We start from the raw sequence: 25,617 nt of genomic DNA on the forward strand, positions 1-25,617 counted from the left end.
AGGACACAACAGAGCTTCGAACCAGCAGAGGCAGAATGGAGACATCAGGGAAGCTACGTGTTCACGCAATCTGCAATACAACCATCAAGAGCCAGAACAGCTCTTTTCCAAAACCAGATAAAAATGTTGGTGGACAGAATTTCCCCGATTTCATGTTTCTTTATTTTCTGGCTTTTTCTGGCAACGTCACTATCTACGTCTCAGTGTAGCAGGTGAGAAATAGAAGAAGGTGCAGACAAGGGGACCCAGTGTTAGTTGAGCACCGGGGTGGCCCTCTCGCTTCGCACAGGACCACGGCAGCCCCTCTTCCTCCTGCCCTCCCCAAGGCCGGCGCTTTTCACGCACAGCCTCATTAGTCTCACAGCAGCCCGCAGGTGGGGACATTCTAACTGCTTCAGTCATGAGTTCGAGGCTCAGAGGGGTCGAGTGATGCCCACGATCCCTTATCAAGCGGCGGAGCTTTGCTCCTAAACACCCGAGCACCCCACGGCGCTGCCCTTGGACGACCCCACGCTCGCTCGCTCGGTGTCAACAGCCGTGAATAAAGCGAGTAGCTAGCGAAGACCAGCACTCAGCCACTGACTGGCGCCAGGGTCAGGCACTGCACTGGGCCGAAGGGTGTGCCCCCCAAAGCCCAGTCCACCTGGAACCTGAGAACCTCGCCTGTTGGAAACCAGGCCTTTGTAAATGTCATTAGGTGAGGAACAGTGAGGTCAGGCTGCATCAGGGTGGCCCCACATCCAATATGACTGGTGTCCTTTTAAGGCTAGCAAGCAACAGGGACCGGCGGGGGAGAAGTCCTGCGATGATGGCTGAGAGGGTCGCAGGCCAGCCCGCGACGGAAGGCAAGGAAGGATCCCCTCCAGAGCCTTCCCGAGGCGCTCAGCCTGCAGACGCCCATTTCAGACCTTCGGCTTCCAGTCCTCCGAGAACACCTGTCATTGTTTGAGTCGCCCGGCTTGCAGGGACTCCACCCAGCCCTGACAGTCTAACACAGGCCCCGAGCGAAGTGCTCATTTATTTATGTGTACGCAGTCTTGCACTGGTTCCTCCAGAGCCCTGCGTGAGCCATCATTCCTCAGACGAAGGAAGCGGAGCCCAGAGAGTGTGAGGCACCTGACCAAAGTGGCCCAGCTCGTGACCTAACAGCCAGGATGCACGCGCAGCTGAGTGCCTCCTCCACGGCCGCCTACCCTGCAGGGCGCCTGCGCTGAACACGGTTGACCGCCCCCCCCCCCCCCATTGACTGGTGCTGTGAGAACAGCTTCCCGGGCTGTCCCGCTCCCCCGCTGCATTGTCCAGTCACTGTCGCGGCGCGTGTAGAAATCGCACGCACGTGGCCACCTCGCAGGTATTTGCTTAAGGTCTTGCGCATCGCTCCCCTTTGAAGACCTCCGTGTCTCAGCCTGACGCTTTACTCCTTCCAGAAAGTTCATTCTGCCCGCGCCCGCCGGCGCAGCGCTCCTCGCTCCGCCTCGCTCCGTCTGTCCTGCGCCCACGAGAAGGCCGCCATCTACTGGCGGCTCCCTGGAACTGCGCCTGGGAACCCCGGGGAGGCGCCGCTGGGGCTTCAGCCAGAGAGCCGGTCCCTGGCCACTGCTGCGCCTCCGGGCTTGACCGGGGAGGAGCGGAAAGGCCACGGGCCTTGGGGCGCAGGAAGGGCGAGCCTCAGCTTTGGCCATGGTGCTGCCATCCCCAGGGTGGTGTGACATCTCACCCAATTTGACCTCAGGAAAAAGCGAAGCCAGCGAGGCTGCATCGTCCCCAGGTGGCGCGTGCGCGCGAGCAAGCGAGCCGCTGTCACTTTGAACCACCCCAGAGAGGGAAAGCAGGAGAGGGAGAGCGATGCGTCTGCGGCTTGAAGCATGGTCAGGGACTGCCATCAGGGCTCCCGCCGCTGCACCGCTGCACCGGGTGCCACACGGGGAGCCAGGCGCAGAGGGAGCGGGAACGACCCTGCTCCAGCGGGGCAGGAGCCGCATCCCCAGACCGCCTTTGACTCCCGGGCCCGCTCTCTGCCCCCCTCCCTCCGCCCTCTGCCCTCGCCCGAGCAAAAGCCTGCGCGGAGGGAAGCAGGAAAAGAAGCGCGGCAGGCGCCACACAGCGCTGGGGCCACATCAGCAGAGAGGCCCCTTCCACAAGGGCTCAGATCGCCTGGGGTCTCCTGGAAAGGCCTTTGGGAAATCGCCATGGGCGCACTTGGGATCCCAAAGGAATGACCTTCCAGTAGTGCCCGTGAACCCACTGGGCTCCTCATTGTATGCGCCCTGATGTTTCTTTTTAATACCATGATTTGAAAAGAGAAACCTTTGGCCGCTGGCCTCTGGGAACCCGGAGGCCGTGTTGCAGCTCCCCTGGCCTGGGGGTCAGGTCCTTCTGATTCCCCTTTTCCCCAGAAGGAGCCTCTACTTCCTTGCGGGTGGCGGGTGGCATTCCTGCTCCCTGAGCCCTCTCGAAACCCATGGCACCTGCCCCATGTTCCCTGTGAGCTCCTCCTCTAAGTGGCCTACTGGGAAACCTACTCAAGGCCTACCGTAGGGTCACTTAAGGAAAGGGGCCGGGAAGTAGGTCATGAGCCCACTTGCAGAGTGTCCTGTGGCTGTCCCAAGGCATGGAGCTCTTCTGAGTTTGAGGAGTCCTAGGGACTTGTGGTATGAATTGGTATGTGTAGATGTGGATGTGGAAGTCCTGCTAGCTGACTGGGCCTAGAATTGCTGTGTGACTCTTTGTTTTGTCACCTTCTTGGGGCTTGCCACAACAACTTACCCAGCCCAAGGTGCAGAGCTTTCTTCTGAGTTCTGGATATACATGAGATTGAGGTTTGCTAATGTTTCCACATGGGAATTTGGAGGAACATGGACACACAGGTATTTTTCCACTGCAGTTTGTACCTAGAAATGTGATCTGGGTGGGATTTGTTACAAATGCACAATGTTAATGTGGAGAGTTCCCACCCTTCATAAATGACCTTTATTATGGTTTAGATCTACAAATGCTGCCCCCGAAAAAGCTCATGCTTTGAGAGCATGATCCCCATTTGAGAGCAGGAAGGTTTGGAGGTGGAGCTTTTAAGCAATGATGAGAGCTATAACCTCATTGATGGATTAATCCATTTGATGAATTAACTATTTGAATGGACTATTGGGTGGTAACTGTAGGCAGGAGGGGCATAGCTGAAATTAGTAGGTCACTGGAGGCATGCCCTCAGGAATTATATATCTTCTCTCTGACTCCTTGCATGCACATCTGCCCCTCTTTATATATACTTCCTGGGTGCCATGAGCTGTGCAACTTTCCTCTACCACAATGATCTTCCTCACCTCAGGTCCAGAGCAATGGAGTGGGCCCTCCCTTAGACTGAACCTCTGAAACCATGAGCTCAAGATAATCATTTCCTCTAAGTTTTCAGGTATTTCATCACCAACTTTTTGCCATTGTGACCAAAATACCTAACACAGAAACTGGAACCAAGAAGTTGGGTGATTGCTGTGACATAACTGGCCATGTAGTTCAGAAACATTTGGAGTTGATATTTCAGTAATTTTGAAAAGTTTAGAGATGCAAGCAGGAAGAGCATTAGAATGTTGTAAGCAGAGCTTAAAGGGGAATTCTGGTTGAAGCTCAGAAGACTGTGATATGTATAGGAATGTGGACAGTAAAGACTGGGCTCAAGAGGTTTCAGAGGGGAATGAGGACTCTGTAGGGAATTGAACCAGAGGTCATTTGTGTTATATCCTGATGAAGTTTGTCTACATTTTGCCCATGTCTTGAGATTTTCTGTGAGGATGAATTTAAAGATATTGGACTAATTAATCTGGTGGAGGAAATTTCAAGGCAGCACAGCATTGAGGCAGAGAATTCTGATAACAAAGGAAAAAGAGAGGGGAAGCTGTTTACTTCCTATATATTTCCCCTGCTTGTAGGTGTGGTGAAGCCCACCATTTTGTTCCTGCCTACTGCTGCCAAGGAACGCATGGATAAATAAAATGCCCAAACTCTCTCCATTGAATCCTCCAAGTTCTTTCTTTATGATTGAATAACAGTAACTTCTGCCTTTGTGGCCCTGGAGTTGAACACATCCAGTGCCTTCCTAATAGCTTATTGCTCCATGCTTTGGCCCCCTAGAGCCTATTCACAACCAAGAAGCCAGAGGGATTATCCCCTAAGGCTCCAAACCCTTCAGGAACTTCACAGATCATGCACAGGAAAAACCACTCTCTTCACATTTCCCAGGATTCTAGCTCTGATTTCCTCTGCTCCAAACATAGCTTTTCCATGAACACATCAGGTACATCCTTACCTCACAATCTCTCCATAGGCTGTTCCCTCTGTCTAGAGAGCTCCCCCAAATGGATGCTTGGTTAAAGCCAGGACTCTTTCAAGGTGTTATTTGCCTGTTGCTTTCTAATGATTCCTCTCCTGACAAGTCTCTTTTAAAATGCAATCCAACCCTCCTCCCTAGTCCCTCTGAAATGCTCTCACCCTGCTATATTTTCTCATTGCATTTATTACCTTTCAACATATCAAGTATTTTACTATTTTTTGTTTTGACTTGTTTATTTTGGTTTGTGTGTGCCTGTGGTACTGGAGATTGAACCCAGGGGTGCTTTACAACTGAGCTACATCTCCAGTCCTTTTTATTTTAAGATAAGGCTTTGCAACGTTGCTGAGGCTGGCCTTAAAACTTTTAATCCTCCTTCCTCAGCCTCCTGAGTGGCTGGGATTACAGACCAGAAACAGGCCTGTAACACCAAGACTGGTTTCTTTCATTTTTCTCCTTTACCCTTCTGCTGTGAGAATTTACCACCACCGGGCCAAGATAATTGACTATTTTGTTTGATGATTAATTCCAAGTGCCCAGAGCAGTCTCTGGCTCATGGTCAACACTCAACAAATACTAAGTGAATGAAAAAAATCTAAGACATATGGTTGAGTAACTGGCATCATTAGATGAGCAATAAATAAGTGGTGGTAATGATCATCAAAGAATTCTATGATTAATCACTATTAGCCTCATCAGGGGAGTTCTAGCATAGTAGGCAGGCAGGAAGCATCCCTAAAATGGTTCTTATACCCACTGGACCCCTGGTGAAGAGTAATTACTGATCACCAGTCCGGACATTAAGCATCATTTTGGATTTTTTGTTTGGACAGCCCAGGGGCAAGTTTCTGCAACACCTTCCAAGCTGGACCTCTGATCCTCCCAGGGAACCTCACGGAACATATCCCCTGCACCCTGAGCGTACTCCGGAAACCTTCCTAATGGACCCACAGCTTGGATGAGTAGAGCTATGACTTCCCCCCACCCACCACCTCTTATTGGTCATAGATGTGCACGTGATCACCAGCTGCATTCCCATTGGCTGGACGGTGGAAAGAAACGGACCCTTCCCGAGTCCCCTCAGGCAAAGGAGGCTAAGGCACCCCTGGGAGCCTCCGTAGGGGCGCCATATTCCTGGCCCTCCCTAGCCATCCTAGTGGTTTGGTGACCCCACCTCACAGAGTCTGAGGAAAAAAAAACAGAGGGGATCCCTGAGGTGTTGCTCTGTGACCTTAGGGTGTGCCCAGAGAGAAGGTCTGGTGCTTGATCTGTGTGACGAGGGCGGCGTCCAGGCTTGTGGTGACAGCACCATGCTCAGGATCCTGAGAAGGTTTATGGCCTTCTTTCAGAGACGGGAAGACCCTAACAGACATCTGGGGCTCCCACAAGGTAGTTTTTTTTCAGTCCCCTTGTCCTCTATGTGAGAAGTCTCCCCAGAAGGGTCTCTTCACTCCCGATCGGGAACCATGGGGACTCCCGGGACCAGGACGCTAAGGATGCGTAACTTTATGTGTGTGGGGGGGGAGGGGGGGAAATGATGTCCCTAAGGCCCCAAATTTAGGCCAACATCAGCTAATGCCTTTAACTCTCCTGTTGATCCAAAGCGGGAAAGTGTTTGGATCAACACTGAGAAGTGATGGAGAAGACTCCCCGGGTTGCCCCGTCCCCTCATTTCCCTTGGTGTGAAGCCTTTTTACACTTCCGGGATGTGAACCGCCGTGATTCAAGGGTGAATTTGGCTTCCTGTCCACTCCATGAACTTGAAGCCAAGTGGGCGAGGCTTTTCAGCCACGCATGTGAAAGCAGGAGCTGCATTTAACTCGATCTCTTTGAATCCTATGCTCCTGCCCCAGCACTGGCACCAGGTGAACACTGGGAGGTGGGGAGCAGTGGTCCAGGTGTGGCATGTGGTGGGTGCGAGTCCAATCAAACATGGGAAGGTTTGCTGTATGGATGGCATCCCTGCTCTGAATTATATTGTTTCTAATTTGTATCCAGTGTTTGTATGGACTTTAAGGGCTGCATGTCAGTAATACCCACAAAACCCCCATGAGAGAAGTTCTAGTATTGCTGTGCCCACCTACAGGTCAGTTAGGGATGCGAACAGGAAAGCAAGGGCACACAGTAACCATGTAGCCCAAAAGAATTCACACCCCGGATGTGAGGGCGATCTGGCTGCGACATCTGTCACCCCATTGATCGCCAGGGTTGATTCGGCTGATCTGGCTGACTAGGCGGGTGTCCCCTTCCTCCCTCACCACTCCATGTGCATCCCTCCCAAAGCTGCGTGCTTGGTCGAAGAGGACGACCTTCCCTGATAGAGGAGGACTGTTCTTCGGTCAAGGATATATGAGTAGCTGCGCTCCCCTGCTAGAACCTCCAAACAAGCTCTCAAGAATTCACACCCCACTCTCAGATCCAGCAGCATCTCTCATGCTCCACCCTGAGTGTGCTTCCACAAGAGCAAACTCAGTGTCTTGGGAGGGGTGGAAGAGACTCCCCAACCCTGCAGAGTTTTCTGGGCAGGTCCCTGTCTTCCTGGCTTGGGATCTTCTGAGGCTTCTTTGCCAGTAGAGTATGTACCCCCAGGGGAGGTGGCTGGGTCACAGCAAAACTTGCTAGAGAAGGCAATTTATCTATTTTTAGATGACATCACTTACACTGCAGCATCCATTATTACCTCTACTTTTCTCAACAGGGACCCGTAGAAGAGTCCGACAAGTTTTCCATGTGCCTGAGTGACAGTTGTCTTCTTTATCCTTCATCTTTATTCTGGGATATGATGTAACACATTTAATCTGTTTTTCTTTCCAGTTTGCCAGATTTTCTTGACTTTTATTTTCGTAATCTAGTATAATCAAACTTTTTCCCAGCCTTTCTTTCTATCCACCCAAGTCATTGGGTCAGCAGCTGTGGCATTGTGATTCAGAGCTCCAATGCTACAGGCAAATTGTCCCAGGTCAGATCCCAAAATAACACTTACCAGCTATGCTTGTTCAGAAAAAAACAAACCCCCTGGTGATTCAGTGGCACTTTTCATCTAGACTTAATCCCTGATATATTTTAGTGCCTCTGGTGAGATGTTTAAAAATCTGGATTTGTTGCTTCTCATTATGTTTATGAAAATGATAACATTATATAATAACATAGTTATAAAAAGTTATAAAGTTATATAATAAAGTTGTGTGTTAATATTAATTAAATTATATATTAAGAAAGTTAGATTATATAGTAATATATAATAAAGTTATGTAGGTTCTCATTTAAGGTTCTCCATGCCCAGATATGATGACAACAACATTTGTACTCTAACATGTGCAAGGTACTCACAGTTCTAAGTAGTTGACATGTATGTGTCAATTAATGCTTACAATATAAATCAGGTAAATGTTGTGATTGTTCTTGTTTGACTGACACAACAGGGTTCTCTGCCTCCAAATGTTTGCACAGGTCACCATTATACTCTAGGTCTGTGTCATCAGTATCTATATTTCTAGAAGTAGGTGATTGGCCATTGTATCTTTCTCTGGTAGGGCTCTTTTGTAATGGATGTTTGCTTTTGAAATTAATTAATAGAACCTGTTGTTTACCCATCACATAGGTGACAACAAATTGAAAACTGTGCAGGGAGTTGTGACAAGTTTATTTCATGATTATGGCTTGATTGATGAGTCCATCTACTTCAGTACTAATATAGTGACTGAAAATGTGCCTCTGAAAATTGGACAGAAAGTTTCTGCAGTTATAGAAGAAGATAAAACATCTGTCGAATTGAAAGCAATCAAAGTAAGATTTGCATGAGTTTGGGGATGTTCTCTTTTCTAGTGAGCTTGCTCTCTTACTTTCCTTCCTTCCTTCCTTCCTTCCTTCCTTCCCTCCTTCCTTCCTTCCTTCCTTCCTTCCTTCTTTCTTTCTTTCACCAGTGATTGAACCCGGAGGTGCTTAAATACTGAGCCACATCCCCAGACCTTTTTATTTTTTATTTTGAGACAGGGTCTCACTAAGTTGTTTACAGTCTCACTAAATTGCCAAGGCTAGCTTTGAACTTGAATCATCCTGCCTCAACCTCCCAAGCCCCTGGGATTACAGGCATGTGCCACCACACCCGGCTCCTACTGGGCTTTCAATCCTGCTTCTTTTTTGGTACCAGGAATTGAACCCAAGGTGCTTAATCACTGGACCACATCCCCATCCAATTTATAATAAGGGACATGTGGTGGCAGAGGAAACTGCTCAGCTCATGGCAACAAGGAAGCATAGGTGAAAGCTCTCATAATCTAATCATTTTCATTTCTGAAAATTCCTATGTTTCCTAACACATGAACTCTTTGAGGGACATTTTTAGATCCAAACCATAAAATCCCTGTTGTATGAAAAAGCCACCTCTTTCATATTCACAAGCATTTGAATCTGTCCGAACTCCTTATTGGGTTAAAGAAAAAGAAACAGAATTTGGGTAGTGAGAGTTTGACGTGAAACTTGGAGGAAAGTTTAATGTGTGGTATGGCTGTGAGCTAGTTTGGAATCGGAGCACAAAGTGATGAGAAGATGTAGTGGATTGTGCTCTTGGGTACTGACAGAATGGTGGTAGACAGAGAGGGGCCTGGTGCTTTATTCCTCAATGAAATGAATCTGGGCCAAAAGATCATGAGATTGTTATGGGAAACTAGAAAGATACCAATTAAGAAATGAATACCAATTAACTTCACTATTTTTAAAGCACAAAAATAATTTACATCTCAATGGTTTGTTTCCATCAGAAACCTCTGAACAAAAAATTCTACTCTTTAGAGTTTATTATACAGGAATAAATCAGGCTAGTAGTCAATATATTAGGATACAAGTTAAATGTCCAATGTGGAATTAGGTCAATAAATAATGGTCCACCCACTCTTCGAGATGCCTTATTTTCTTTCCAATAACCTCGTGTTCTATAAAAATGTTTGCAATTAGGTTGGGCATGGTGGTGCATTCTTGTAATCCCAGTGACTTGAGAGGCTAAAGTAGGAGGATTATGATTTCAGGACCAGCCTAGGAAACTTTAGCTGAACTCTCTCTCAAAGTAGAAAATAAAAAGGACCAAAGATGGCAAAGTATCCCTGGATTCAATCCCCAGGACCCCCCCCCAAACTGTTTGTGATTATTATGTGTTATTTTAACACTCTATACAATGTTAAATTTTTATTTTAAAGTTGAGCATATATATATGTTTGTATAGAAAAAAATCTGGAGCTAGGGTAAATACTAAAATGTGGTCAGTAGTTTTCTTTAGGCAATGGTATTACATACTATGGGCAATCACTTCCTGCATTGTGTTTATCTGTTTTTTTTTTTCTATAATGAGCATGAATTATTTCTGTAATTTAAAAAATTTCATATAAAACTTACACTTCCAATAAGCAAAAATATTTGCATGCCTCTCTATCATAAATAAAGTAAGCCCTAATTTGCCATGGTTTTATTCCAACCCTTTCTCATTTGAAATTACTTTTCCAACTTTATTTTATGCTACTGTAAGAACTGGACCTTGAATATTATAGATTTCTTCTATATTTCCCTATCTTGTGTTTGGTTTTCCTTCATCTCCCTGATCCCGTCCCCACCCCCATCCCCATTTGCCAGGTAAACTGTTCTTTCACAGCCACACTCAAATCTGACTTCCTCCAAGCAATGCCCTTTTTTCTCCTAGTCTGAACTTTTCTCTTTCCTGGCAATTCCTGAAAGCATTTTTTTGGACTTATTTTATATCCTGGGTCACAACTTCCTTAGAATTTCTCCCCCCGCCCCCCGCATTAAATTGTGAATTCCTAGAGGGCAAGGATAGTATTTTTTTTATCTTATATTTCTTGAGCTGGGTATGGTGGTGCACACTTGTAATCCTAGCTACAAGGGAAGCTAAGGCAGGAGGATTGCAAGTTCTAGGCCAGACTGGGAAATGTAGCAAGACTGTCTCAAAATTAAAAATACAAATTGTTGGAAATGTAACTCAGCAGTACAGCATCCTTGGGTTCAATCCCTAGTACTGCAAAATAAATAAATAAACTAATTAAGTAAAATATTTCTTGAATGACAATGTTTTAAGCATAAAATTCCCCTTATAAATTTTCTGTTATACTTTAAGTAACTGTTTCCTCATCTTATAGGTGGATGTCATCCCTGATAATTTTGATGACACTAAACCACTGGACTCCAGAATCAGAGTTTTAGTTGGTTGTGTTGCCTGTATAAAGAAAGATACTGTCTACATTGATAAAAAAACTTACTTCTCTATAGACATTGTTTCTGAAGGTATGATTTACATTTTTACAGCAGGAAGCGCTTAATATTTTGAGAGGACATTAGTACTGGAACTACTTCTGCAGTATACTTGACTCTAATCAGTGACTCTAATATTTGAGATGAAACTTTGGAAATGAAAAAAATATACAAAATAGGATGTGAACAGGTCATATTTCTAAAAAATCATGCTATCATTTATTACATGTTCATTAGTTGAATGCAATAAATGTCTGAATAATTTTTCATTCATTATTTAATTACTTTCATTAATTATAACTTCTGTATACAGACTTTATTTTTAAAATACTTCAAATGTTTCAAAATAAGGTTGGAGACAGAATTACATCTTTCTGTGTGTGTGTGTGTGTGTGTGTGTGTGTGTGTCCACTGTTGAATTCTATTAGTAATTAGCAGATATTCTAAGATTTTGTTTATACCCAGAGTTATACTTTGGTTCATGTGCTTTCAGCCTAATGCAGTTGTCATGTAGCTTGAATATGAAAGGAGAAATTAGCTTAGCCCTACCAGCAGCTTGCTATTTTGATTTATATGGTTGTAAAACTAAGACTCTTACCTGAATTTTGTCATGAAATGTTCTCTCTACTTTGTTTAGAAGGGACTGTGTGTGGGCAAATGTGGAGTCAGAAAATTGGTTAGGAGCAAGTTGTGATAATCCTGATGAGATGTTGGAGACTTGGATGAGGTTGTAGAAGCAGAGGTTCTAAGGATTGATTTGATTCTGGGTTTATTTTGAAGTTAGACATGAAAGCATTGGCTAATGGATTTGGAACTTTGGGTGAAGGAAATGGAAATTCCAAATTTTTTTTAAATGTGTTTATTTTGAAGTTAGACATGAAAGCATTGGCTAATGGATTTGGAACTTTGGGTGAAGGAAAGGTAATTCCAAATTTTTTTTAAATGTGTCCCCCTCTAGCTTTATTGAATGTGATTGACAAAATTTATGTATATTTAGTATATACAATGTGATATTGTATACCCTATATATATTAGGATATGCAATATTTTGATATATGTGTACATTGTGAAATGATTTCTACAATGAAGCTAATTAGCATACCCATGGTCTCACATGGTTACCGTGTGTGTGTGTGAGTGTGTACATGTGTGTGTGTATGTGTGTGGTGAGATTACCTGATATATTATTTTAGCCAATTTCAAATATATAATACATTATTAACTATAGTCAGCATCATGCACATTAGGTCTCCAGGATTTATAACTGAAGGGTTCTATTCTTTGACCTTTTTCTCTCTTTCCCCACCCTCCATGGCCTAGTTTCTGGTAACCCCCATTCCGCGGGCTGTAAAGTTCCTTAGTAGAGGAAACCTCTGGAGTCCTGTGCAGAGCAGGCCACTGGAAACAACAGTGGCTCCCACCACGTGGCAGATATTGACGGCTGTACCCTTTTTCTTTGTTCCTGATCATCTCCAAACATCTCAGCTGGCAGTTCCCCAGCATTCTGGGTGGATGGGGTGAAGCTGGAACAGGTCATTCAGACAGTGCCGTGTAATGCTGTGGAAGTTGGCTGTTCATCCCTTTCTTTTTTTCCCTTCTAGAGGAACTCATGAGAAAAGAATTCCCTCTTCATGGTGAGGAGTGTCTGCATGAGATGTGGGGTGATTCAGGAAAAATGAAGCTATTCTTCCTACCTTTTTTGGTGCAGTTTTTCTCATTGGTGTTTTCTCGTTTTGATTTGTTTTGCTTTTTTTTTTTTTTTTGGTTGGGGGGGTTTGTTTTGGTGCTGGGGATTAAACCCAGGAGCGCTTAACCACTGAGCCATATGCCCCACCCTTTTTAATATTTTATTTAGAAACAGAGTCTCACTGAGTTTCTTAGGGCCTTGTTAAGTTGCTGAGGCTGGCTTTGAACTCTGGATCCTCCTGCCTCAGCCTCCAGAGCCGCTGGGATTGCAGGCATGTGCTCCTGCATCTGGCTCCTGAAATCTTTTATTCATTTATTTTTCCTCTGGTTTTTTTTTTTTTTTTTTTTTGTGGGGGGTGCAAGGACTGAACTCAGGGCCTCGCACATGCTAGGCAAGCACTCTGCCTAAATTTCCTACCCCCCCCCCAGCTCTTTTAGAGCTATTTTTGTTGATGAATAGATGTCCAATTGTTGTTTGTGGGAGGAAAGAAGGCTTGAATCACCTACTCTGGTATTTTGCTGATGTCACGCTATTCCTACCAGTAACTGCAAAGCTTTTTATTTGAGGAATAGGGTGGATGGAGTTGCCAATTTAAGATGTGCAAGACTGAAAGGAGCAAAATTGAGTGCATGAGAAGAGCAGCAATAATTCAGCTTAAACATGCTAAATTTGCATGAGAATGTGGATAATTGAATCTGAGGTTGGTTATATCTGAAGGTATATACATTTTGAAGTTATCATTCCATGGATATTATATAAAGCCATAATAAAGAAATCAATGTAGATGAGAGAGAGAGAGAAGTGGTTCAAGACCTATGTCTTGCATCATTCCATATTGCTGGGTCACAGGATAAAGAAATGTTTAAGTTGTTGCTATTGCCAGCTTACTGGAGCAGTTGTGCCAATTTACACTCTCACCTGCATGCTTGATATTTCCACTTCCTCCAGGCACATTTGTTATCTTGTGACCTACTTTTTATTTACTGTAAAATTCTGTTTGAAACTACATGTTTGCAACCATAAAATATAAGATAAATATTTAAGTGTTCATTAGCTGGCCAAAACACCTGAGGAAATTAATTCATGCTTACAATTGCAGTATTTCCTAGTGCTTCTGCTACCCCTGATAGCAATCAATATTTACTTGGTGGTTACCACATGCCAGATATTATTCTGTGAGTTTTATCAATAGTGACTAATCATCACAGCATCTCTGTGTCATATGGACTATGATTGTCCTTCTCACTTTTAGATGGAGAAGTGAGGCATAGTGAGATGAAGGACCTTCACTAAGGTTGCAAAATGTCAGTTACAAAATTGGAATGCAGGGAGCAGGTTCAGACATGTATTTTACTTTTATACTTGACTGTCTCTCTTGAAGGGGCTTTGAGTGTGACCAACTGTGTAATAAATTCTGTGCTATTCTCAAAGAACGGTTGACAGTTTCCTCCATTTGACTTTGTTACATAAGTAGAGGAGAATCAATGGTTAAAAGATTAGACATTTACCTTCTGACAGAAAGATTTAGAAGGTATCTATTTAAATATGTGCAAAATGCACTCTATATCTATTGGGAATTTATTAAATTTACTGAAATTTCTCCATGGCTGTTTTAGGTTTTGTGCCTTATAAGGGTGACTGGTTAGAAGTTGAATATTCCACACAGCCAGGCACCTCAAACATCAAGGCACACTCAGTGAAGCCTATGAACTGTAAGCATGTGGATGAGGTAATTTTTGTCTGTGTTACACTTGTTATTAGTTTCCACCAATCCTACCCTCAGTGAGAATTTTAATGTCCAGAAATCTATTGGGTGCACTGGGAAATCTGAAAATATAAGAAAAAATATTTTTAACAAAAATGAGACTATTTCCGTATTCAAATCTCAGGATTTCCAAAAGGAAATAATTTGAAAACAATGTAAAGCACATATAACTAAGTTCTAAGTTGTATAGTTAGGTATTAGAATAGGTATGAGAGTGTTATTAGAATGTTCTGAGAACAACAGAAAGAAAAACAATCTGTGTGAAAAAAAAAAAAGAATTGGGAAAGAATGAAAGGATTTGGTTGTGGTATTTGAGCTTACCAGCCAAAACTAGATATGATTTGGGTAATGGAGCTTGAAATGAGAAAGAAATTTTGTTTGAACAAAGGTGCAAATAAAATAATGAGCTTGGAATGTGACAGAGGAGGAAGGGAAAGTTGATAGACTACTTACCAGCACATTCCTTTCTTGCTCAATCCCTTTCACTCTCTCAACCTTAATTATAGAGAGTAATGGCCATGGTGAGCAATATTTAGAACAGAATTTCTCACTGTAGACCTGAGTAACCATCTCTAGAGATTTGGCTTTAATTGGTGTGAGGTGGGATTTGGGCACAGGTGTGTTTACAAAGCACCCCTGGTGTTGCCAGTGTGCCACCAGGATGAGAATCACTTATGGGATTGGAGTGACTAGCAGGTTAGACCAAGAGTGATAGGGTACTGAGCCAGTTACAGTATAGTAGGCTTTACATAAATATTTCCATCATTTATCCTTACAGGTCTGCATTACTAGCCTGCAGGAAAGACATGGGATGATAGATTACACTATCTTTTTCACCTTGGATTCCCTGAAACTTCCTGATGGATATGTACCTCAACCATATGATGTCGTCAATGTGGTAATAGTGGAGAGTGTTCAGTTGTGCTGTGTTTGGAGAGCAGTTTCTATGACTCCAGTGCAAAAGTCATCTTAAGAAAACATTTTATTCTCTGTTCATCTTTTCTTCTATGGCAGGAAATAGTCAGGTTTAACTGAAAAACTTAGCAAGCGTAAACAATGTTTGAAGTTTGATTCTTAGGTAATACAAATTGAAAAACTTAGTAAGCATAAACAATATTTGAAGTTTGATTCTTAGGTAATCCAAATTGAAAAACTTAGTAAGCATAAACAGTATTTGAAGTTTGATTCTTAGGTAATCCAATTAAGATGCTGGCTCAGTTGGGTGTGGTGGCACATGCCTGCAATTCCAGTGATTCGGGAGGCTGAGGCAGGAGGATTGCAAGTTCAAAACCAGCCTCAGCAACTTTGCAAGGCCTTAAGCAACTTAGCAAGACCCTGTCTCAAAATTTAAAAAACAAAATTAAAAAGGGCTGAGGATGTTGTTCAGTGGTTAATCACCCATTTGTTAAATCCCTGGTACCAAAAACAAACGAAAAAACAAACAAAAAAAGACATGCTGGGGCTGGGGATATAGCTCAGTTGGTACAGTGCTTGCCTCGCATGCCCAAGGCCCTGGGTTCAATCCCCAGCACTGCAAAAAACAACAACAACAACAACAACAAAACATGTTGACTCATTCGCTTGGGATCAGTTCACTTTAGGGGAATGCCTTAGTTCAAAAGCATGTGAAAGTGGCCTATAAGCCTGTATAAGAAAGAAACAACACTGAAATTAAATTTAAATTCTTTGTTTTCCACATCCAGGAGTGGATTCTGAGACCTGGTATGGCCCTGAAATAACTAACCTTCAGAGGCAAAGTATTTAATTCCAGAGGCAGCAGGGCCACCATGTTAATGGACAGGATTTAAAATTACAGATTTGAAAATTAACAAATATAAATATAAATAAATTAAAGGGCATGGTGGCACAAGCCTATAATTCCAGTGACTCAGGAGGCTGATGCAGGAGGATTACAAGCTCGGGTCAACCTCATCAATTTAGTGAGGCCCTGAGCAACTTAGTGAGACCCTGTCTCTAAATAAAAATTAAAAGGTCTGGGGATGTGGCTCAGTGGTTAAGCACCCCTGGGTTCAATCCCAGTACCAAATAAATAAATAAAATTACAGAATGCCTTCAATTTTGAGTTCCCCTATGCTTTCTGTTCAGTACTCATTATTCTGTAGCATTTTCATCTCCTATCACCTACCTGATTTGTTATATTTATTGTTTATCTGTGTCCTTTCCCACATTAGAATGTAAACTCCTCAATGGTAGGCTTTTTTAAAATTTGTTCTTTCCATTAATACATTACTGAGCATTTAGAATAGGGTCTAATACATACATGTTAATAAATGCAACAAAAGAATTTTCTGAGCAAAAATAATTCTTACCTGTGGCTAACCCATCGTTTGTTTTCTAGGAATAAAATTGTTAAGCAACTCATTAAGACCTCAGTTGTTTTCTTACCAGAATCATCCCCTCAGATTTGATGCATAAAATCTCAAAGTGGATAAAAATCTTTGTTACAAAGGTGCAGCCCAGCTCCACACATGAATCACGGAGTGAACTTCTAGCCTCATAAAGAGGAATTTCCTTACTGTAGGTATGAGGTACTAGAAGTCCCACAAGTACCCTTGAAAAGTCCTCATTCCTTCCTCAATCAACACATTTAACCAGGTAACTGTTCTCCGGAAAGAGCTATTTCAAAGCTTTCAGCACCACTGGAAAGTGTCTGTGAGCCCCAGTCCTGGGATTCCTGATTCCATGATCCCCTGCCCCCGGAATAAACAAAGTTTGCTTCTGGGTTTGTTTTACAGGTCTAGTGGGACCTCCCAACCACCCGGTGGTTACTTCTCCATTTGCGGGGAACACGGTAGTCAGGAAAAGCTTGTGGAGGTTGTGTTTTCACTCAGTGGTTCACTCTGCAGGTTCTTGTGGATCCCATTTTAGGTGCCAGGCACTGGAGTGAAGCCAACAGGACCAAATCCCAGGCCCTACGGGAACCTGGCTTCTGTCACTGCCCCCTGGGCTTCCTGACCCATGGAGCAGGAACTCCTAGGAGAGAAAGGGCCAGCAGGGGCTGTGGCAGCTGCAGCTACAGGTGCCTGGGGGAGTCACCATTCCAGGATGGTCCCACACCAGTGGGAATCACAGAGAAGTCACTGATGTGAGAGATGTGTGGGCCCTGGATTCTGCCACTCCCATTTGAGTCTCCATTTTGACTGAGGTGGAAGCATGTTTCCTGAGAGCAACAGTGGATTTGGTCAGTTCTGTCAGGTTGTGAATCAGTCAGAGCCCTGTTTTCAGATTCCTCCCTGGACAGAGGAAATCACTTGGGCCCCTGGGGAGCCGCAGTTGTGGGGTGAATAAGTTCCCCTCACCTTTGTAGATGGCAAAGCTCAGGATGCATTTGCTTTCATAGGCAGGCCCAGCACAGCTGCACGTTAAACCTTTTGCATCAGAGATATGTTAATTCTAAGGCTCTTTGCTATAAATTGGGAGGCCAGTTCTCAAACATCTCACACTCATCAAACTGGCCTCCCTAAATGGATGTCTTTATGATGCTAGGACTGGGGAGCACGAATTTCATAGGCTTTGTTAGAGAATTTTCTGTATACAGGAAAGAAATGGCATACAAATACAGGGCCTGGCACCACAAGATCCTGTGTCTCCCATGTTGTTCCACAGAGCTGGGCCATGCTTTAGATGTTGTATGTACCCCAAAGGTTCATATGATGAATGAAAGCTTGGTCCACAGTGAAATGGTATTGAAATGTGGTGGGACATTTAATAGGTGTCACCTGAGGGATGGTAACTGAATTGGGATCACCCTCATGAAGGGATTAATGCTGGTCTGAAGGAGTGGGTTAGGTCTCACAGGAGAGGATTAGTTCCCTTGAGAGTGTGTTGCTATGAAAGAGTGAGCCTAGCTAGTTCTGGGTCTCTGTGTCCCTTTATAGACTTCTTTCTGTCTTACATGTGCACATGCCATGTGATCCCATGAGTCCTCTCCAGTAGCTGATAATGGCACCATGCTCTTGGACCCCCAGGACTGTAAGGAAAACTCTCAGGTCTCAAATCCTCGCTCTACCACAGCTGTGTCCTTGAGCAGGCTACTTAGCCTCTCGGAGCCCAGTTACCCCATCTTCACAAAGAGAGATAATATGAATTTATTTGGGGAACCTTGTGAGTATTGCATTACTCTATGTAATATGCTTAGAGCACTACCTGACACAAACTAAGCTCCTCCAAAATATTTTTATTCTTTCTCTTCTTTCCTTAATCATCAATACATATTGAGCTTTTAAAACCCATTAACGAATAGTTACTTGCTATTTTTTCTTGATATCCATATCTTCTATTGTTCTATTGCTAACACACACCCTTTAGTCAGTCTTTGAGCAAGATTTGATGAAAAGTACATTTCTGTGCCTCCTTGTGTCAGAATGTGTTGATTCCTCATTCATGCATAAATTCTATGCTAACGGGAATTTTCTCTGAGCATTTTGAAGACATTACTTGGGACACACGTGGTGAATTGGGATTCAGTACTTGTCCCAGTCTCCTAATGTACCTTGCTCTACTGCACAGTCCGTCAGAGAAGTGAAAGTCTGTACGTGCTGGTTGCCCAGGATGTGAACGGGATGCCACCAGTTAGGTGCCCTCGAGTGAGACTCCTGGCGGCCAATCAGGGGACCTCGTCCTGCTTCTTCGACTCTTCTGCTGGTGGGTCTGATCATGGAGCCTGTGGGTTTGTCTGCTGCAGTGTCCTTTGTCTAGTCACTGGCTTTATGAGTGCCAAGAAGTTGGTTGTGGTGGTGGCAGCAGCTCAGGGGTGTGTTCTTGAAGTCAGTAGCTTCAGGGTGAGCTTCCTGACTTCCTTCCACCCTGCCTGGGGACTAGAGCTTTTGCCCTTGGGGGACCAGTTCTTTGTCATCTCTGGGAGTGTTTTGGATTCTTTCAGTCCCTAAACTAAGTTTGCAGGCATCTGGTCCCTGGCTGAATTGAACTTTGGCTTAAAATGGCTGCTGACTGTGGTTTCTGTTTGCTGCCTCCGACCCCTCACTGATACATTGTCTTCTGGCCTTGGGGGCTGGGGATGACATTTGGTGTCAATATGGTTGTTATTCTGTTTTTGGTGGAGAGTAATGTGTTTTTCCTCTCTAGCAGCTTTTCTGTTCTTCCCTTTGTCCTGAATGTGCTTCAGCTTCACGGGAAGTGGCTTAAGAGTCCATTTTGAGTGCATCTGTACTTTATTCAACTCTCTGCATGGGGTTTTTCTCATGGAAAATTCAGGCTCTGCACCAAGCACAGTGCAGGCATGGGGACTGAGAGCCTTAATGGTGGCTGTTTCAACCCATCATCTGGGCAGGGGATTTACTTTCAAGAGAGACCCCAGGTGGGCAGGTCAAGAAGTCCTGGTTCCCCTTCATGGCAGACAGCACATTTCCACCTCCTAGAGCCACACCGAGCCCCAGTTCTGGCTCCTACCTACAGAAAGGGCCTTTCTGGCTCCTCAGACCTGCTCTATATGCTGCCTCCAAGGACTGTGCAGCTCCAGGCCCACCTGCTGCCTGCATTCCTGCTGCTCCTCTTTCACTTTTGAGACTGGGCAGCATTTTAAAAGTACTGACAAAAGAGGATGGGAGGAATGGGTTAGGGTGATATACAGACTGAGTGCAAGCTCACATCCTGATGCAAAGTCATTTCCCATCATGCAATGATGGAAGGCAAATCTCATTTCCTTTAAAAAGTGACTCCCCAAAAACAAAAACAAAAACCAAAAAAAGTGACACCCCATAGCTGCAAAGAGAAGCATGGATGGTCAATAGGTGTATGAAAGTATCTCATCCTGCTTATGTGTTCTAAGGAGTGCACAACAAAATGTCCAAATGAACTATTTAAATGTATGAAATTGAGAGATTTACAGATCTGATGTGAGTCCTAGGTACAGGTAAAGATTGTGGAAGGAAAGATTGTGGGAGATGGGGAGACCGGCTTTTATCCTAGGTGTAAATTGGAGATGATGGGAAAGAACCAGCTTTAGGAAAGTGGTTCAATTACACATTAGGTTGGTGTTGGAGAGAAATGCACCCACTTGAAGTAATGAAAGGCAGTAACAAAAGAAAAAAAAATCTGTCGTGACATAGAATAGTCACCCTTCTCTTCAAAAACTCATTCCTGACTGGAGTGAGTAACTTGGTGTCACAATGCTGGGGGTATCAAAAGCCCCAAAGCGTGCATGTCTTTTGGCCCACTTCTAGCAGCCTATATTAAGGAATGACTGTCCACAACGACATCTGTCAATGCATGAACTACAACTACACACACACACACACACACACACACACACACACACACACTCCCCACACAACAAGAAGAAACAAGAAATATTCACAAATGCATGGTGATATCTTTGTTCCAGGCAGGCACTGCTAGGCAGCTTTGGATGTAGACTCAGTACCATGGAGAGATAAGCAAGGAGTGAGAGCAGCAGATTCCGCAGCAGGATGTCCTCTGCACACCTGTGCTCATGCATGCACAGCTCATCCCAAACCCAGCAGCGTCCCTTGAGTGGGGCAAGGGTGGGAGTGACATGGGATTTGCACGTTCTTCATGCACTTGCTCTCCTGCCTCCTGCTCTTACTCTCTCGTGACTCAGTTGCTTAGGTTTCAACCAGTGTCTGCAAGTGGGAAAAGGGGAGAAGGCCCAACTTGGCAGTGGCCCCAGCTGTTCCCAGCAGGGAGCTCCATTTGGAGATGACCCCCAGGACTGTTCTCCAAAACTCAGGTTTTCTTCTGTGTCCTGGACTCCACCCAAAGGGCAGGGTCACCTTCCCCCTTTGTCATTCCACCACCCTTTGTGCCTGTAGGGACAGAGAGCTCAGGAAAGAGTCTCTGCTTAGGATCTATTTCACCCTCGATGTCTCTCAAATGGGGAAAGGGTTGGGTGTGCCTGAGATTCTGCTGAGATTAGGAACGCAGAGCACCTAGCACAGTGCATGGCACACAGCACTCTTATCTGGCATCAGTTCCTGTCACTTGCACCTGTCCTCACAGCAAAAACTAACGAATGTTTAATAGGCTTCATGCCCTTTAATGCTCACAAGCACCTGAAGGGTCCTTACTGAAAGGATGGAGGTGTGCGCCGAGTGCCAGGGGCCACGTGAAAGGGATGATTTGGTGTATAGTGGGGGAGGGAAGCAGGCATCCGGGCGCAGGGCTTGCTGGGTGGTTGATCCTCTCCAAGAATCCCTAGGAAGCTGCTGAGGGGAGTCTCTGCACCACACATTGCAACCTGCACTTGGTCTGCCTGTTTCCCTTTACTCTAGAGGTTCAGCTGCGTTCAGCAGTTTGAACACCCAGTTCTATAATGGAAGAAAAGACTCATTTCAGGTCCTTTAAGCAAAGGTTGTGAAAGGCAACAACCACCCTCCTCTGGGCCAGGCTCTGCTCCTGCTCAGGGACAGGGGGAGTGGTCCTGCCAAGTCTTGTCCTGCAGCAGCTTCTGATGGGGCAGCAGGCTCTGGACAGGGGCCTAGCCCTAGGAGGCTCCCAGCCCCGGGGAGCTCCCTCCCCTGTGCCCCAGGCAACTGCTCACATCCAGCAGAAAGAAGAGGCCTCCAGCCAGTGTAGTGTTCTGAACGCAAAGACTTTCTTTTTAACATGGGGAGACAACATGTGACAATATCAGAAACAAGAACATGTCCCTGACCAGATGGTGCTGGCCTGCACAGAGATCATCACACAGAAATGTAAAGTCATCCAGGCTGGGTCTCTGAATTTGCAGAAGCCCCAGCACCTGGAACACAGACTGCAAATAAATAAAGTGCATTGAGACCCCATCACGCAGCAAGGACCCATGGGGGAGAGAAAGCGGGCAAGAGGGGAGGCAGGAAAGCAGAAGCTCAGCCACAGGTCAAGGCCCCAACAGTGGAGGAACTCCTGGGGCCGATCCTTTTTGGCAGAGGTGCCACAGACCAAGCCAGGGTGCTGGGCAGGGTTGGGTTTCCCTGGAGTGGAGACCTGAGGGTGGGCCCTGAGGCTCCACACACCTCTCTCCCTGTAGGGAAGGGCTCCAAGGCCCCAGGCTGGGCCCTATGCAGAGAGGGCTGGCAGCTAGAGCAGCTCCTTATATTCAACAGCTCCATGCCCTAGCTCACACCCACACTAGCTCACTCACACACATGCGTACTCAAACACGTGCACACAACAGCGAAGGGGCCTTCCTCCTTCCTTCCCTGCTGGCTGAGGAAGAGGCTGGAGTTGAGGTCTTGTCACAGAGGGCAAGACCAGGGTCTGAAAGGGCCACAACTGAGTAGTAGACCCAAGGAGCGCCCCCGGCTCCTGCTTTCCTCTTCTCCTGCCCTGGGTGTCTCTTGTCCCACAGAGGTGGCACCCAGAGACCTGTGGATGAGGTCAGAGGCTAACAGGTCTCCGGAAGTGGTCCTGAGTGTACAAGACTGGGGTGGATGAGAAGGGTCAGCAGATGCAGGGCTCCAGAGACCTGGCACAAGGAAGGAAGCTATCAGGCCTAGACTTTGGGAAACCGCAGGAGTACATGGCAGCCATGTTAAGGCCTCCGAACAAATTGAGACAAACTGAGATCTTCATTGGAGACCCCAGGTTCAGTGGGCAGCTGAGGGCAGAGGGTGGGAGGCTGGGCCACTCGGTCCCTGGGACTGGCCAAGGGTTCTGCAGCTTTGGGTCCCAGGAACTCAGCACATGGGCCTTGAGCTGAGGGAATGGGCATGGGTGGTGAGGACTCCACTTCTGGCCATTTGGGGATCCCAAACAGCAGCAAGCCTGGGGCCTCCAGGGCCATCCCAGGTCATGTGGATGAGATGCTCCTGTGTGATCCTAGGGATAGGAGCCTGAGCCCGAGGTCAGGGGGACAATCCCAGCCCTATTTCACCCCACCTCCTGGATATATCATGTCCCTAGGAGCAGAGAGCCACCCTCTTCCCCACTCCACCACCAAACTGAGAGGCTTGTGCCACGCAGCTGCTGAGGAGTTGTCAAGCTAAGGTGCTATGGGAAGGGGAGGCTCTCTGCTGAGGACTCCACACACCAGAGGGTCCTGGGACACATCTCTCTTGTGCCCCATCTCAGCTCACTGTTCCTCCTCCCTGGGACCTTCCATACCACTCCAAGGAAAGCCAGATCCCCAGATTTCCTACCCCTGGACCCTCTCTTCCTAGGTCCCCTGGGAGCTCCGTGCTCCCTCCCCATCCCAAATGCTGCCAGGTCTTAAGCAAGTCTGTGGAGGGAGTGGGAGGCTGCAGGTCCAGCAGCAGACTCAGCTCCACCCTCCCACCTGGGTGACAAGGGCAAATCCCAGCCCCTTCCCTGGAGCCCTATCAGGCAGGAGAACACATCTCCCTCACAGTGTTGCTAGGAGAGCTCAGTTCCCAGGAAACAGGACCCCCCTTCCATGCCAGGGCCCAATCCCGAGGCCACCCCCCCCCCAGGGCCTCTGCCCATGCTAGGCCTCTACCAGGAAGGCCCTTCCTCTCCTCCTGGGCATTCCACTCAGTTGCTCCCAGGCAGCTGCAGGTCAGAGGCACCTCCAGGCAGGGATCAGACTCTTGACAAGGCCAGAGAAGGAGCGGGCCACCACCTACAAAGACCACTGCCTGGAAAAGAAAGAGATGGAGACCTCAGATTTGCTGGCCACAGACAGAGGACCTTGTGTCCTGTGGAGCTTTCTCTGCAACCCCCTTCTCCTTCTGCCCTCACCACCTCCCCAGACTGAGAGCTGCTACCTGCTCAGGGAGAGTCTTTCATTTTCCCAAATTTCCTGCGCACACAGTGGGCTTCCTGGCTTGTCCATGGCTGGAGGGTGGGCTTCTGTGGTTCTGAGAGGACAGTGGCCGGCCCTGTAGGAAGCCTGGGCTGATGGTCACAGAGCAAGGCTGCGGGGGGGTAGGGAGAGGCAGGACCACCTCTTTTCCACTCATCCGTGTCTGCAAATGAGAATGGCCCCGGATGGAGCTAGCGGAGCAAGAGGGATTTCAGGAGAGGGCAGAGGCCAGTCCTCTGGCCCCAAGGAGAGGGCAGGAGGCAGTTTTGCAAATGGCTGTGTGGAGCTGAGGAGAGCCCCAGGGGCCTGAGCTCTGAAAAGGGGCCAGACCTGGGGTTTGGCTATAAGGCAACCATCCTTACCACGAGTCCCCCGAGACAGGTGGAGAAGGGTGGGCACATCTTTTCTCCTCCAGGGCCTTCCTGGGACCTCCCTGGCCCATTCCCCAGCGTTCAGGGGACACCGCCACAGTCTGTGTGTCAAGGGGGTAGGGGATCCGAGCCGTGCATGAGAGGGGGCTTCTTCTCTGTCCCCTGGTGATGTCCTGACCCTCCCGGTTGCCAGGCCGCTACCAGCCGTCACCGCCTAGAGGAACCACGCAGGGCAGGGGAGCAGAGGAGAGCCTGGGTCCGCCTTGCCTTTCCCCTGCCTGGCCTGCAGCTCTTCACGCTGCTTTGTCCGGGTGCCTCCCTGTTGCCCCAAACCTCCAGGGTTCCCCGACATCAAGATGGTTCGGCCACCGGACCCCACCCCCATCCCACCCTTTCCCCTCCTACCTTTTTGCTCAGACTTGGCAAATGAATTCGCTGCGGTAAAATCCCCTTTCCGGTTCCCCGGTTCCCCGGTCCTGGCCAGCGTGAGGCAACAGGTCGGCCGGACTCGGGCTCCTCATTTCCTCGAGCCAACGCAAAGGACTCGTGGCTCTTGCAGTCGGGGCCGGGCCGGGTGGCGGGTGGCTCTTGCAGTCGGGGCCGGGCCGGGTGGCGGTCCCCCCGCCGCGGGTGGCTACAGCTGCAGGGGCCCAGGCCACTCCGCCTCCGCGCCCCGAAGCGTCCGGGCGGCCCCGGGAGGTCCCGCTGCCCTTCGCAAGGCGTCCTGGCCGGGCGCTGGAGGGCGGGCGACGCTCCGACCCCGCCGCCGCCGCGGCTGGCGCTCACTCGATCCGCACCTGCAGGCGGACGTTGAGCATCACCGAGGCCACCACGTAGAAGTAGGGGAAGTTCATGCGCAGCCGCCAGGCCAGGTCGAAGAAGGTGAGCAGCGTGCGGGTGAGCCCCTTGCAGAAGGCGCCGTAGGAGCCGCGGACGGCGGCCGAGCGTGACAGCCGCACCGCCAGGCCCGACAGAGCCGCCGCGGCCGCCGCCGCCGACAGAGCCGCCGACGCCGCCATGGGCCGGGGCCGCCGCAGGCCCAGCTGACCCGCTGACCTACAGCAGCGCAGACCTACAGGGCGGCGGCCAGCGAGGTCTGGAGCGCCGCTGTCCTCGGGGAGCCCTGCCCTCCGGCTCTCCCCGCCCACGCCTGACTCAGGCCGCCCAGCGCCTGCGACTCTGGCAGGTCAGCCTCCAGCTAAGCTCCCCCTACATCATGGCCCCACCCCTAGCCAGGAGCCACAGAATGGCCCCTAACCATGAGACCCCGCCCACGAGTCCCGTCCCTCTCGTAAGCCCCGCCCATAGGACACACCTCACCGGCACAGCCCCGCCCACGGGACCCGCCCCACCTCTACTGCCCAACCTCCTGGCGGTTCCTGAGACCATAGCCCGAGGCCTGAAAGGATTGGAGGGCCCTGGGGCCAGGAGTTGCCTTTGCAGAATCCCGGAGTGGGTAGTGTGAGTGGAGGAATG

The 25,617-nt window shown here is 47.5% G+C and overlaps 2 protein-coding genes and 1 long non-coding RNA gene across 3 annotated transcripts; 1 reads left to right on the forward strand and 2 right to left on the reverse strand.

Annotated features, from left to right (window-relative positions):
- Positions 1 to 1,257: 1,257 nt before the first annotated feature.
- On the forward strand, positions 1,258 to 15,451 carry CT55 (cancer/testis antigen 55). The gene is made up of 6 exons (XM_079124633.1): positions 1,258 to 1,351; positions 5,155 to 5,710; positions 7,923 to 8,107; positions 10,465 to 10,609; positions 13,880 to 13,992; positions 14,807 to 15,451. The coding sequence occupies exons 2-6, from the start codon at positions 5,632 to 5,634 to the stop codon at positions 14,999 to 15,001; spliced, it is 717 nt and encodes a 238-aa protein (XP_078980759.1). The 5' UTR covers positions 1,258 to 1,351; positions 5,155 to 5,631; the 3' UTR covers positions 15,002 to 15,451.
- Positions 15,452 to 21,619: 6,168 nt separating this feature from the next.
- Positions 21,620 to 24,686, reverse strand: LOC306651793. Its single transcript, XR_013761207.1, has 3 exons — positions 24,547 to 24,686; positions 23,733 to 23,933; positions 21,620 to 23,603 (listed from the first exon to the last, which is right to left on the reverse strand). It is a non-coding gene; the product is annotated as an uncharacterized lncRNA (long non-coding RNA).
- A 50-nt stretch (positions 24,687 to 24,736) lies between these two features.
- On the reverse strand, positions 24,737 to 25,340 carry LOC306651791 (small integral membrane protein 10-like protein 2A). Its single transcript, XM_079124640.1, has one exon. It carries the CDS (start codon positions 25,158 to 25,160, stop codon positions 24,924 to 24,926), a length of 237 nt encoding a protein of 78 aa, XP_078980766.1. The 5' UTR covers positions 25,161 to 25,340; the 3' UTR covers positions 24,737 to 24,923.
- Between the last annotated feature and the right edge of the window lie 277 nt (positions 25,341 to 25,617).

The sequence above is a fragment of the Sciurus vulgaris genome (assembly GCF_902686455.1).
Source record: "Sciurus vulgaris genome assembly, chromosome: X".
In the NCBI taxonomy this organism is placed as follows: Eukaryota; Metazoa; Chordata; class Mammalia; order Rodentia; family Sciuridae; genus Sciurus; species Sciurus vulgaris.